This window comes from Salvelinus namaycush, chromosome 38, assembly GCF_016432855.1.
Source record: "Salvelinus namaycush isolate Seneca chromosome 38, SaNama_1.0, whole genome shotgun sequence".
NCBI classification, from domain to species: domain Eukaryota; kingdom Metazoa; phylum Chordata; class Actinopteri; order Salmoniformes; family Salmonidae; genus Salvelinus; species Salvelinus namaycush.
In genome coordinates this window covers 6098676-6111879 of record NC_052344.1, presented here as the reverse complement: position 1 = coordinate 6111879, position 13204 = coordinate 6098676, and the positions used below count along the sequence as shown (strand labels likewise).

Here is a 13204-nt window from a genome sequence, read left to right as displayed (position 1 = left end):
GGAGCAACAACAAAATATGACTCAGCATTGACCTCTTGTGGTTGGAATTGGAAATAGCGTCTCCACGAAATGATGGACAGACAAACAGCCTACGACATTGGCTCATTGGTATGGCGATGTCGATGTTTGTGGAAATATCCATACAGTCAGTACCCATACAACATTCAACAAGTGATTGTTGGAGAAATGTATGGAAAAATGTGTGGATGAGTGGTAAAACCTGTGTTATATTTACAGACTGTGTTATAACATTAGTTATAGATCAGTGATAGTCGGCTGGCGTGGAACAAGAACCAAAGCCAATAGGGCTCCATGCCTTCTGCACGTGTCAGTGTGGACAACCACAGACCACATGACTGAGCATGTAACAGTGGTTCTCTAGCTGCAGGACATCACTGGGAGGAAAACTTGAGCCATGTTCCAATAGGCTACTATAATATTGCATAATTTCATCCTTCTGTGAAGTAATTGTTGCCCTCAAAGACAGTCTGGTAGGTCTAAGCAATGATCACATAGATTTAAATGATCCAGTCATGTCAGATGAGCACTTTAAGGAAGAGAGGAATGATGCATTAAAGATGTCAGTGGTCAGCTCAGATACACTGGAGCAGCTTCACCAGATAATATCCTGTTTGTTCTCCAGACAAACAGTAAACAGTGAGGTCACAGGACAGACCATAAAACAAAAGCTGCATTATGTCTTCAGGAGTCTTTGGGTCAGAAATCTCCTGCAACCTCCCCAGTATGGCTTGTAAATGAAGTAAATATTACCAGAGAGAGAGAGACCATTCTACTTCTATACAAAAAAAAAGGAAACACAGAATGTAGGAAATGCATTGGTTTTTATTCAAAAAGAAAGAAGACATTCATAATTTGCATGTTGTGGAAAGGACAGCTCCGTCTCTCTCCACAACAGGGCAGATACATAAAAATCCTCCATCAAGCTCAAGTTGGTCTGATGATTACAAGAGGAAGACAGAGGCATAACCAGTATACCAGACATTACAAACACACACACACTCAGCGTTGGCCTTCCATACACAGGCACTTCAAGTTACTACACTTTTATTAGATCAAAGGTAATAACAGAAAATAGATCAGAAATGCAAAGGTAATGACAGGAAATAATAATTGATTAAGCAATCATAAAAAAACAGGGGATTTCAAAACATAAAGCCAGCACATGCACAGACAGTGCACAATTTCTTAGTGGCTGTGGTTCAACAAACAACATAATACAAAGTACAAAAAACATGGCGGACTAAAGAACATAATAAAAAAATGATGGATAATGATGCTTCGTGGGAGGCAGTTGTTGATGTGTTCAGAGTGTCCCTGGTTCGAGCCCAGGTTGGGGCAAGGAGAGGGACAAAAGCAAGACTGCCACACTTGGCAAAAAGAGGCAAGTGAGGACAGATCAGGATTCCTACTAGGCCATGAGGTGAAAGAACACATTGTTTAAGAATCTGAATCATCCCAGGTTAGGGTTTGGTAGAAATGCCCAGAACAAAGACAATGTAGTTGCAGGTCAAAGTGCACAAATGCTGTCAATGAGTCTGTACCACAGCTTAGGAGAACGTACCAGGGGTTTGTGAGGTTTACTGGTAAGAGAAGGCACCGGTTTAGAAGTTAGAGAAGGCACGAGGAGAGAAAGCATTAGCATGCTAAGGCACAGAAAGGCATGGCCCAATATTGGGACAGGTATTGAAGGCACAGATATATTTGACAAAGCATAGATATTGATAATTAAGGCACAGTAAAAATATGGCTGTTTCCACCCAGACAATCAGCAGGCAAGATGAAGCTGCCTATTACCATAAAACGTCGAGTGTGTCTATCCAATCCTCTCAGATCTACAGGAGTACTTAGGGTGTGTAGGGGCTATTTTGGGCATTGGAAGTGGAGTAGAGTATTAGATAGCAGCAGGGACTTGTTGTCCACGCCCGGCCCCAGCCCCGTGCTGGGCAGTGTACTTCTGAGAGTGGCAGCGGGTCTCCTTGTACACAATCCAGGCGTTGCCAGCCCACACGATCAGATTCAGGTACCCAAACACCTAGAGGAGATAGGCAGAGATTGCTTTGGTCAGAGTGAGACCATGTGGTCAAACAGAAGTGAGCATGGCAAACACAGTATTTCTGTTGGATGTGCAGAAAAACTAAAGGAAAATGTTACATTTCATCTCTTTTTTGTCTATGTAAGTATCATGTAATTCAAGTGAATGTGAACTTGATACATTCTGACTAACAAGTATCATCTATAAGAAGATAAGAAAGAACGGTTGAGTTACTCACCACCGAGACATTGAGGGTGCGCATGTTGGCAAAATCAGTGACCTCGCAGGCCACATCGCTCTCCTTGCAGAGTGCCAGTGTGGAGGTGATGCCCGCTGTCCCGGTGGCATCCTTCACGTTCTGCAGCCCCTTGGCCCATGCTGAGGAACACACTAGCCACAGGAAGGCAATCGCTGCCGTCAGACCAAAATCCTGGGGGGAGAGAGGGAAGAGGGAACCGAAGTCATCATCACTTACTTTGTCCCCGTTGGAACCACTTTGCTTCAACATGGTTTAAAATGGATAAGGAAGTACATTCAATTGTAGCCTGATCCCTGATCTGTTTGTGATGTCTTGCATGGCGTGACAATGACAAAAGGAGACATCAGCGTTTATTTTCAGCAAACTTAACGTGTAAATATTTGTATGAACGTAACAAGATTCAACAACTGAGACATAAACTGAAGTTCCACAGACATGTGACTAACAGAAATTGAATAATGTGTCCCTGAACAAAGGGGGGGGGTCAAAATCAAAAGTAACAGTCAGTATCTGGTGTGGCCACAAGCTGCATTAAGTACTGCAGTGCACCTCCTCCTCATGGACTGCACCAGATTTGCCAGTTCTTGCTGTGAGATGTTACCCCACTCTTACACCAAGGCACCTGCAAGTTCCTGGACATTTCTGGGGGGAAATGGCCCAAGCCCTCACCCTCAGATCCAACAGGTCCCAGGCGTGCTCAATGGGATTGAGATCTGGGCTCTTCGCTGGCCATGGCAGAACACTGACAAATCACGCACAGAATGAGCAGTATGGCTGGTGGCATTGTCATGCTGGAGGGTCATGTCAGGATGAGCCTGCAGGAAGGGTACCACATGAGGGAGGAGGATGTCTTCCCTGTAACGCACAGCGTTGAGACCGCCTGCAATGACAACAAGCCCAGTCCGATGATGCTGTGACACACCGCCCCAGACCTGGGGAGGTGTCTGGGGAGGACCTGCCTTACAACAGGCCTACAAGCCCTCAGTCCAGCCTCTCGCAGCCTATTGCGGACAGTCTGAGCACTGATGGAGGTTTTGTGCGTTCCTGGTGTAACTCGGGCAGTTGTTGTTGCCATCCTGTACTTGTCCCGCAGGTGTGATGTTCGGATGTACCGATCCTGTGCAGGTGTTGTTACACGTGGTCTGCCACTGCGAGGACGATCAGCTGTCCTTCCTGTCTCCCTGTAGCGCTGTCTTAGGCGTCTCACAGTACGGACATTGCAATTTATTGCCCTGGCCACATCTGCAGTCCTCATGTCTCCTTGCAGCATGCCTAAGGCACATTCACACAGATGAGCAGGGACCCTGGGCATCTTTCTTTTGGGGGTTTTCAGTGTCAGTAGAAAGTTCTCTTAAGTGTCCTAACTTTTCATAACAGTGACCTTAATTGCCTACCGTCTGTAAGCTGTTAGTGTCTTAACGACCGTTCCACTGGTGCATGTTCATTAATTGTTTATGGTTCATTGAACAAGCATGGTAAACAGTGTTTAAACCCTTTACAATGAAGATCTGTGAAGTTATTTGGATTTTTACGAATTATGTTTGAAAGACAGGGTCCTGAAAAAGGGACATTTCTTTTTTTGCTGAGTTTACATACATCAGACATTAAAAAAAAACAGAAGTCAGGACATACAGACACATTTCATTGCTGTCAATGGGAGACTTCAGCTATTCAAAACTGATTAGCAGTATATATTCAGGAACAAATTACCATGTCGAATCAACCAAATCAAGGACAAGCGTTTTCTGATACACTAGGAAAAATGGACAGCTGATATTTGGTTTAAACCTAAACTTAGAACCAGGGGTTGGAACCGGTTCAAGGAACAGAACACAAAATGGTAAAAGAATGACATTTTTCAAGGAACAGAACCAGAACCGAGAACGAAAGTCATCTAATACTGTTCCAGAACAGAACTGTTATTTTAAAAGCATGGGAACCAGTTAATAATGTTCTGGGCATTTTTTTTCAGTTCCACAAAAAACGTAACAAAGTGCCTATGCAAAGCCCTCATGCAAAGCCCTCACTCTGCCACTCAGAAATTCAGTTTCTGCCTCCCTGCCTGCCAGCTGAAAATCTTTGCGTGTGCGCTCACGTGTGTGTGTGTCTGTGTGTGTGTCTGTGTGTGTGTGTGTGTGTGTGTGTGTGTGTGTGTGTGTGTGTGTGTGTGTGTGTGTGTGTGTGTGTGTGTGTGTGTGTGTGTGTGTGTGTGTGTGTGTGTGTGTGTGTGTGTGTGTGTGTGTGTGTGTGTGTGTGTGTGTGTTTCTGACGTCACACGCGTGTTTCAGAAATTAGGGAGAGAGATTTTTAATTTTCAATGCTAGTTAAGGATACTATAGTTATCACGTTTCACATTGGATTTATTAACAACAATAAAAGGTAAGATCTGTTCTTGTGCCACTCTGCTACACAAACTTGTTGTCTAGCTCTCGAAAACTCTAGTCGGCATTATGTGTAATGTAATGGAACTGAGAGTCATGATCAAGGGCTAGCTCTAGTCCAACATTAGCTAGCTCTGGTCCAAAGTTAGTTAAGCCAACTCTCTGAAGTTCAAAGACATTCAAAGTCCCTTCATAGATGTCAGTCCTCCTAGGTATAATTCTGTGGGCCTAATTCAGATTATACATGTCATAACAACTTTATGGCCAGCGCTCTTCTCACGTGCAAAATTTCAGTCGCATATCACACCCTACACTACACTTGCCTGTCCAATGCATGTACATATTGTAGCTTGCCTGCTCCATAGCAAGCTGCTCTATCCATTGGTGAAGTAATTTAATGTCAAGCTAAATCTAAAAAATATATATTTCAGAGGTTTAAAAAGGAATGGGAAAAAACGATACAAACCCTAACTTTTTTGGGTGTTCAAACCGGTTCAGAACTTTATTTTGCTGGTTGGAACAGTGGAACGGAATGAAAAAAATTATGGTTCTGTTCAGAACGAAACGATTGGGGAAATAATTTTTGTTCCAACCCCTGCTTAGAATGTAAACTCTCATCAAAGAGAACTACACCCTTGAACGCTATGTCTACCTGAACCTAACAGAAAGCCAAAGGACAGTCTGTGCTCAAGTCAGATCCAGCACCCTCCCTCTGGCTATAGAGGTGGGTAGATCTAACAGATTGCCTGAAGAAAAGAGAACTTGCCTAATGTGTGATCTTGGGGAAATCTAAAACAAAATCCATGTGGTGTTTTATTGCCCTCTGTATATTAATCTCAGATGTTCATTGATGATCTGAGACATTCTTTTTTTTTGGTAACATTTTTGGTTATAACCGTGAAGTATTCTGGTTACGGGACAAGTAAAGGCTTACATTTTGTTTCAGACAGGATGTGAGATTGCAAAGTTTGTTCACAATGCCTAGAGGAGAAGGAGAAATGTACTGTTTGTGTAGTGTGGCGAGATGGTAGCTGTACTTGCCATGATTATTGTATGCGTATAATTTGTGAAATATTCTTTTGTTTTGAGTACAAGGAAAATGGTACTCTGTTTAGTAGTGTCTTGTATGCCCATGTGGGCTGGGCAACAGTAGGCATATGACACTTAAATAAATAACATCAATCAAAATCAAATCATATTAATTTCAAGTCACATATGAGAATCTCAATCTAGGTTTTGTCCCTTTACTTTCCCAGTACTCACAAACATAGGGCCGAAGTCAGAGTCCTTGTACACGTGCATGTAGCCCAGGTAGACGAGCAACGCCACTATAGAGTACAGGAAGCAGATGATGGCCACGCCCACAAAGAACTGGGCCGAGGAGGCGAAGTCTCCCACCAGGTGGGTGACGGGCACAGAGTGGTTACACAGAGTGGTGTTGCCCTCCACTAGAGCAACCAGGTTTAACCTGGGGACACAAAACAGCTTTACACTTCAGTGTACATCTATACGTGATATAGCAGAGTTATCCAGAGTATTTCTGTAAGAGATCAGTGTCACACTAAATATACTGAACAAAAATATAAACGCAACATGCAGCAATTTCAAAGATTTTACTGAGTTACAGTTCATAAGGAAATCAGTCAATTTAAATCAATGCATTAGGCCCTAATCTATGGATTTCACATGACTGAAAATACAGATATACAACTGTTGGTCACAGATACATTTGAAAAAAGGTAGGAGCGTGGATCAGAAAACCAGTCAGTATCTGGTGTGACTACCATTTGCCTCATGCAGCGCAACACATCTCCTTTGCAGGCTGTTGATTATGGAATGTTGTCCCAATATCCAGCGAAGTTGCTGGATATTGGCGGAAACTGGAACGCGCTGTCGTACACTTCGATCCAGAGCATCCCAAACATGCTCAATGGGTGACATGTCTGGTGAGTATGCAGGCCATGGAAGAACTGGGACATTTTCAGCTTGTGTACAGATGCTTGCGACATGGGGTGATGGCGGCGGATGAATGGCATGACAATGGGCCTCAGGGTCTTGTCACGGTATCTCTGTGCATTCAAATTGCCATCGATAAAATGCAATTTTGTTCATTGTCCGTAGCTTATGCCTGCCCATACAATAACCCCACCGCCACCATGGGGCACTCTGTTCACAATGTTGACATCAGCAAACCGCTCGCCCATACAACACCATGCATGTGGTCTGCGGTTGTGAGGCCGGATGGAAGCACAGCCAAATTCTATAAAACGACGTTGGAGACGGCTTATGGTAGAGAAATGAACATTCAATTCTCTGGCAACAGCTCTGGTGGACATTCCTGCAGTCAGTATACTAATTGCACGCTCCCTCAAAACTTGAGGCATCTGTGGCATTTTGTTGTGTGACAAAACTGCACATTTTAGAGTGGCCTTTTATTGTCCTTGGCACAAGGTGCACCTGTGTAATTATCATTATATTTAATCAGCTTCTTGATATGCAACACCTGTCAGGAGGATGGATTATCTTGGAAAAGGATAAATGCTCACTAACAAGGATGTAAACAAATTTGTGCACAACATTTTAGAGAAATAATATTTTTGTGCATATGGAACATTTCTGGGATCTTTTATTTCAGGTCATGAAACATGGGACCAATACTCCCCCCATGTTGCATTTATATTTGTGTTCAGTGTACTTATACCCAGGGGATATAGAATGACAATAACAAGAAGATAGAATGGAGACTTTATATTGTCAACATTTCAGCTGCTAATCTTCCTGATTGACAATTAAAAAGTATTCACTGTGTCATCTAGTTTAACCTGATACATCTTTACTGTACAGTACACTTCCTGTTTGTGTCATACTACACCTGGAATAAACCCCAGTCATTACACTGCACACGAAAACACTCATCCAGATTAATGGAGGAAATAATCAGTTGAGGTCATGGGGTCAAGTTGTTTCCTCCACCATGAACATCCTTCTACAGATGATATCTACACAACAACTTCCTTCACAGTTCCAGCAGGATATCTGATAACACATCAAGGCATTTCAAATATTTCAAAAAGGGGTCTTTTTGTGCAGTTGGGTCTAATAGTTGTATGGGTTATCAAATACAGTAACACACAGAGAGAGAACTGACTGACACCCACCTGAAAGGATAGCTAAAAGTAGCATTCAGTGTCTCGTTCCTTCCTTCTCTGCAGAAGAGTGACACGATATTCCTGCCAGAATACCCCCCACAGCTCCCAAACGCAAAGATGGCTGTCAGCTGTTTAAAACAGAGAAAGAAAGAGAGATTGAGAGAGAGAGAGATATCATGTAAACTGTTTTAACTGAGCAGGGAGAAGGGAGAAACATTGCTTACATTGGACATACTGTAAGATACTGTAGTAGACCAGCTCAGGGTGGTGTTTTGATAAATGGAATGAAAGAATTGAAGAGACTGCATGCAGCATCACACCCAACAGTAAGCTTGCCAAGAGAAAGAAGGATCTAACGGTCTACATAAAGATCTGTTATTGATCCTCTTTTCATGCTCTCGCTCTCTCTAGATGTAGGCTATTAGATCAGTGTCTAGGGGGAACTTAATCCTACTTTGTGACTGTGCCTCCATTTTGCTTCCAGAGAGGCCCTTCTTTCTCACCCTTCTCCAGATGTTTTCATTTCACAGTGTGGCAACTTCCTGTTGGCTGACTACGTCATTGTAGCAACTTGTGCCATTTCACAGCAATTAACATCTAGTGAGCACTGCAAATGCACAGACAGAGACAACAGTCTGCTATGGTCAGATGACTTGGGTGACTGGGGTGTTGCTGCCTGTCTGGTTGCTGCCTGTCTTGCCTGCAGCCTGTATCTTGAAGGATTTGCACAGTGAGAGAGAGGGAGAGAGAGAGAGAGAGAGAACAGCTGAATTGTTAACCAAATTTCCTCCTGCATAGCTACACAGGATTCCTTTGACCGAGTTATGCAGGCAAGTCGGTTAAACTTGATTAATGAATTCTCTCCAAAAGCATGGATTCTCAGGACAACATGGTTTCAAAAGTGGAAGGAATGTGACCCTGGCCTGAAAACTGTATCCCACCACTTCAGTTCTGGTTAACTCTCTAAAAGTCTAAGCCCATTACTACTATAGCCCATAGAAACGCATTGATAACACATGACAAACACAGACAGTCAAAAAATGTATCATAAGGAATAAGGTTTTGAAGTATCTGTCCTTTATCTAGGAGATACAGCCTAAGAAAGCACAGGAAATATGTGTTTTTTGGACACACATTTAACCCCAAAACGACATCCATAATTCCATTCATTTTTTAAACTGGTACAGGGTTTGGACGTTCAGACAACACATGTGAGAAGACCGATTTTCGGAATGTCTCATGGTCTCACAAACACAGGTGTAGCTCGGCCACCTCCCACCGCAGATGGGGAAGGCCGACATAGGCGGATGCAGTGGATTGAGACGGAGCCCAGATATCTCTATCTCTAGCTCTAGTTTAACAGATTTTGATGAGGATTTTTTAAAATTATGTTACTTAGATTGAATCAGTAGGGTGCGTCAATATGCACTTAAGGATTTTTAAATTCTGCAAAACCTGTCAGCTTGATTGGGTGCAATTGTAATTTCATTTTTCTTCTAGGTGTCAGATTATGTCAGGGGCACAGAGCTTTCTGACCCCAGAACTGCATGTTCCCTTCAAGATAATAATTATATATGCTGGGTAACATTTAAGTGAATTATTAATGAGACATGAATTAATGTATAACACCTCTTGCCTTTCATTTGAAAGGCAGGAACAGGGTTTTGCACAGGGACATTTCAAAGCCATGCCAGTACAAACTGATCCAGCTCCTAGCCCGCTACTGTAACAGACTTTGCTGAAATGGAGAGTTGAATGAATCATACTGTAGGCTATGATTATTTTGTCATTGCAGAATCAGGAGAAAAGAGACTGACCAAATAAAACAAAACTGTGACACATTCGTTTATGAATAACTGATGAAAGCTTGTGTGGGTTGCTCCAACATGCAATAGGATTGAAATGCAAAAAAAAAAGCATGATATACAGTACATGTCTTTTCTATTTGATTTTATCAGGCCACAGCCCCGAACTAGAGTGAAAAATCCCTCGGCTATTAGAACTGTTGAGCTGCAGATTTTCTCCAGTCGGATTCTGGACAGTGTAGCCTACTTACCCATTCTACAAATTTGATGAATCCCAGCGGTTCCTTGAGAGGCGCCAAGTTCAGTCGAAACCCTGTTATCATCTCCCCCGACTCCCCACCTATCTAAATATTATCTGAAAGAAAATTAAGTATATCTTGCTAGAAAGTAACAAAACAAGTTTCAATAAGTTTGACAGAATGACGTGGTACTGCGCGCAATGGCTTTGTGCGCTCCGTTTTGGTGATGCCTGTCCCTCCTACGCAAATACCGGAGGCTACAATAAAAACAAATGATGAAAAACGGTCAAAGTCTGCCTTTATAGATACATTTTTACTCTCTCGGTAGATAGTTGCAACTTGAATCAACTAGGATTAGGTCGATTTAAAAAATCCTAAATTGGCTATACAAATGATAGACTAATGATGGAAAGTAACGGTTCTCTCAACTGCGCGTCTCGAATTTCTTAACCCAAAGAACACTGTGTAAGCCTGCAGATGACTGTAAAAAATGATGTCTGTCTTGTATTCGCACTAAGCTGCAAAACCTTCAGTCTCTGTTTGGAAAAATCTTTCGGTCTCTTGTTGCAAGTTTCTGCTACTCTAGTCATATGACCTGAAAGCAAATCACGGCCGTCATTGTAAATAAGAATTTGTTCTTAAACTGACTTGCCTTGTTAAATAAAGTTTTTTTTTTTTAAATAAACATTTAAAATATTTAAAATATTACTACATATTGGATGACTCTCATTCACATTCCATTCACCCAGTTCAATGTAATATCGATAGGTTTAGGCTACTACATGATAGTCACAATTTCCCTATACCCATCATGGGTGGCTACAACCTAGCCTATGAATGAAAGTTTACAACGTACAGTTGAAGTCGGAAGTTTACATACACCTTAGCCAAATACATTTAAACTCAGTTTTTCACAATTCCTGACATTTAATCATAGTAAAAATTGCCTGTCTTAGGTCAGTTAGGATCACCACTTTATTTTAAGAATGTGAAATGTCAGATAATAGTAGAGAGAATGATTTATTTCAGATTTGATTTCTTTCATCAATTTCCCAGTGGGTCAGAAGTTTACATACACTCAATTAGTATTTGGTAGCATTGCCTTTAAATTGTTTAACTTGGGTCAAACGTTTCGGGTAGCCTTCCACAAGCTTCCCACAATAAGTTGGGTGAATTTTGGCCAATTATTCCTGACAGAGCTTGTGTAATGAGTCAGGTTTGTAGGCATCATTGCTCGCACACGCTTTTTCAGTTCTGCCCACACATTTTCTATAGGATTGAGGTCAGGGCTTTGTGATGGCCACTCCAATACCTTGACTTTGTTGTCCTTAAGCCATTTTGCCACAACTTTGGAAGTATGCTTGGGGTCATTGTCCATTTGGAAGACCCAAGCTTTAACTTCCTGACTGATGTATTGAGATGGTGCTTCAATATATCCACATAATTGTCCATCCTCATGATGCCATCTATTTTGTGAAGTGCACCAGTCCCTCCTGCAGAAAAGCACCCCCACAACATGATGCTGCCACCCCCGTGCTTCATGGGTGGGATGGTGTTCTTCGGCTTGCAAGTTTAACAGTATAGCTTCCGTCCCTCTCCTCGCCCCTACCTGGGCTCGAACCAGGGACCCTCTCCACACATCAACAACTGACACCCACGAAGCATCGTTACCCATCGCTCCACAAAAGCCACGGCCAATGCAGAGCAAGGGGAACACCTACTTCAAGGTCTCAGAGCGAGTGACGTCAACGATTGAAACGCTATTAGCGCGCACCACCGCTAACTAGCTAGCCATTTCACATCGGTAACACAAGCCTCCCCCTTTTTCCTCCAAACATAACGATGGTCATTATGGCCAAACAATTCAATTTTGTTTCATCAGACCAGAGGACATTTCTCCAAAAAGTACGATCTTTGTCTCCATGTGCAGTTGCAAACCATAGTCTGGCTTTTTTATGGCGGTTTTGGAGCAGTGGCTTCTTCCTTGCTGAGCGGCCTTTCAGGTAATGTCAATATAGGACTCGTTTTACTGTGGATATAGATACTTTAGTACCTGTTTCCTCCAGCACCTTCACAAGGTCCTTTGCTGTTGTTCTGGAATTGATTTGCACTTTTCGCACCAAAGTACGTTCATCTCTAGGAGACAGAACGCGTCACCTTCCTGAGCGGTATGACGGCTGCATGGTCCCATGGTGTTAATACTTGCGTACTATTGTTTGCACAGATGAACGTGGTACCTTCAGGCATTTGGAAATTGCTCCCAAGGATGAACCAGACTTGTGGAGGTCTACAATTTTTTTTTCTGAGGTCTTGGCTGATTTCTTTTGATTTTCCCATGAAGTCAAGCAAAGAGGCACTGAATTTGAAGGTAGGCCTTGAAATACATCCACAGGTACACCTCCAATTGACTCAAATGATTTAAATTAGCCTATCAGAAGCTTCTAAAGCCATGACATAATTTTCTGGAATTTTCCAAGCTGTTTAAAAGCACAGTCAACTTAGTGTATGTAAACTTCTGACCCACTGGAATTGTTGTACAGTGAGTTATAAGTGAAATAATCTGTCTGTAAACAATTGTTGGAAAAATGACTTGTGTCATGCACAAGTGGATGTCCTAACCGACTTGCCAAAACTATAGTTTGTTAACAAGACATTTGTGGAGTGGTTGAAAAACTAGTTGTAATGACTCCAACCTAAGTGTATGTAAACTTCCAACTTCAACTGTATGTTCACACAGGTCAGGTATGTTTATGCCTGTTTTGTTCCGTTTAAGAAACTTTTTCAACAGAATCGGCAGAATGAATATCCCCTGATCACCTGTAAACACAGTTCACTTTCATAGCAGCCACGTTGTATTCCTTCTCGCATCTATGCGTTCTCCTCCTCTCACCTCTTCCCTTCGCTTGTGGACTTCAATGCACAACACATCAGCTGTATGTGACCAGGCGAAAAAAACTTTCCAAACCAAACCGCTACACACAGCCTACATCGTTGTCATCATATTAGCTAAAGTAATATCATAGTCAGCATAGCTAATAGAACTAACTCGTTAGTAAACATGCTACAATTATGCAGTAAAGTAAGTGTACAATCAGTAAGCAGTTACACCGGCAGGCCCCGGTGGCAATAAATTAGTAATACCAAAAGCTTAGCTTGACTTGGAAGAGTTTAAGTATTGTGTTGGAAAGTCATATCAAGCTAGCTAAAATAGCATCCCTCTGTTTGATCAGGATGTTTCAGTAAGCTAAACTAGCTAGCTGCATTTGCTAGCTAAGTAAGTGAATATTCTCTCTCTCTTATACACTGCAGTGCTAGCTA

At 42.3% G+C, this 13204-nt stretch overlaps 1 protein-coding gene across 1 annotated transcript; it reads right to left on the bottom strand.

Moving 5' to 3' along the window:
- Positions 1 to 831: 831 nt before the first annotated feature.
- On the bottom strand, positions 832 to 10326 carry LOC120032050 (synaptophysin-like protein 1). The gene is made up of 5 exons (XM_038977982.1): positions 9899 to 10326; positions 7852 to 7970; positions 5957 to 6161; positions 2292 to 2483; positions 832 to 2053 (listed from the first exon to the last, which is right to left on the bottom strand). Exons 1-5 carry the CDS (start codon positions 9968 to 9970, stop codon positions 1913 to 1915), a joined length of 729 nt encoding a protein of 242 aa, XP_038833910.1. The 5' UTR covers positions 9971 to 10326; the 3' UTR covers positions 832 to 1912.
- Positions 10327 to 13204: the final 2878 nt, after the last annotated feature.

What these genes read in the sequence shown, in the direction of transcription:
- LOC120032050 (XM_038977982.1), bottom strand. Translation starts at nt 9,970, where the DNA reads ATGATAACAGGGTTTCGACTGAACTTGGCGCCTCTCAAGGAACCGCTG. An exon ending in ACTTTTAGCTATCCTTTCAG is followed by an intron (nt 6,162 to 7,851) that starts GTGGGTGTCAGT and finishes TTGTGTCCCCAG; the next exon opens with GTTAAACCTGGTTGCTCTAG. An exon ending in CTGACTTCGGCCCTATGTTT is followed by an intron (nt 2,484 to 5,956) that starts GTGAGTACTGGG and finishes CTCTCCCCCCAG; the next exon opens with GATTTTGGTCTGACGGCAGC.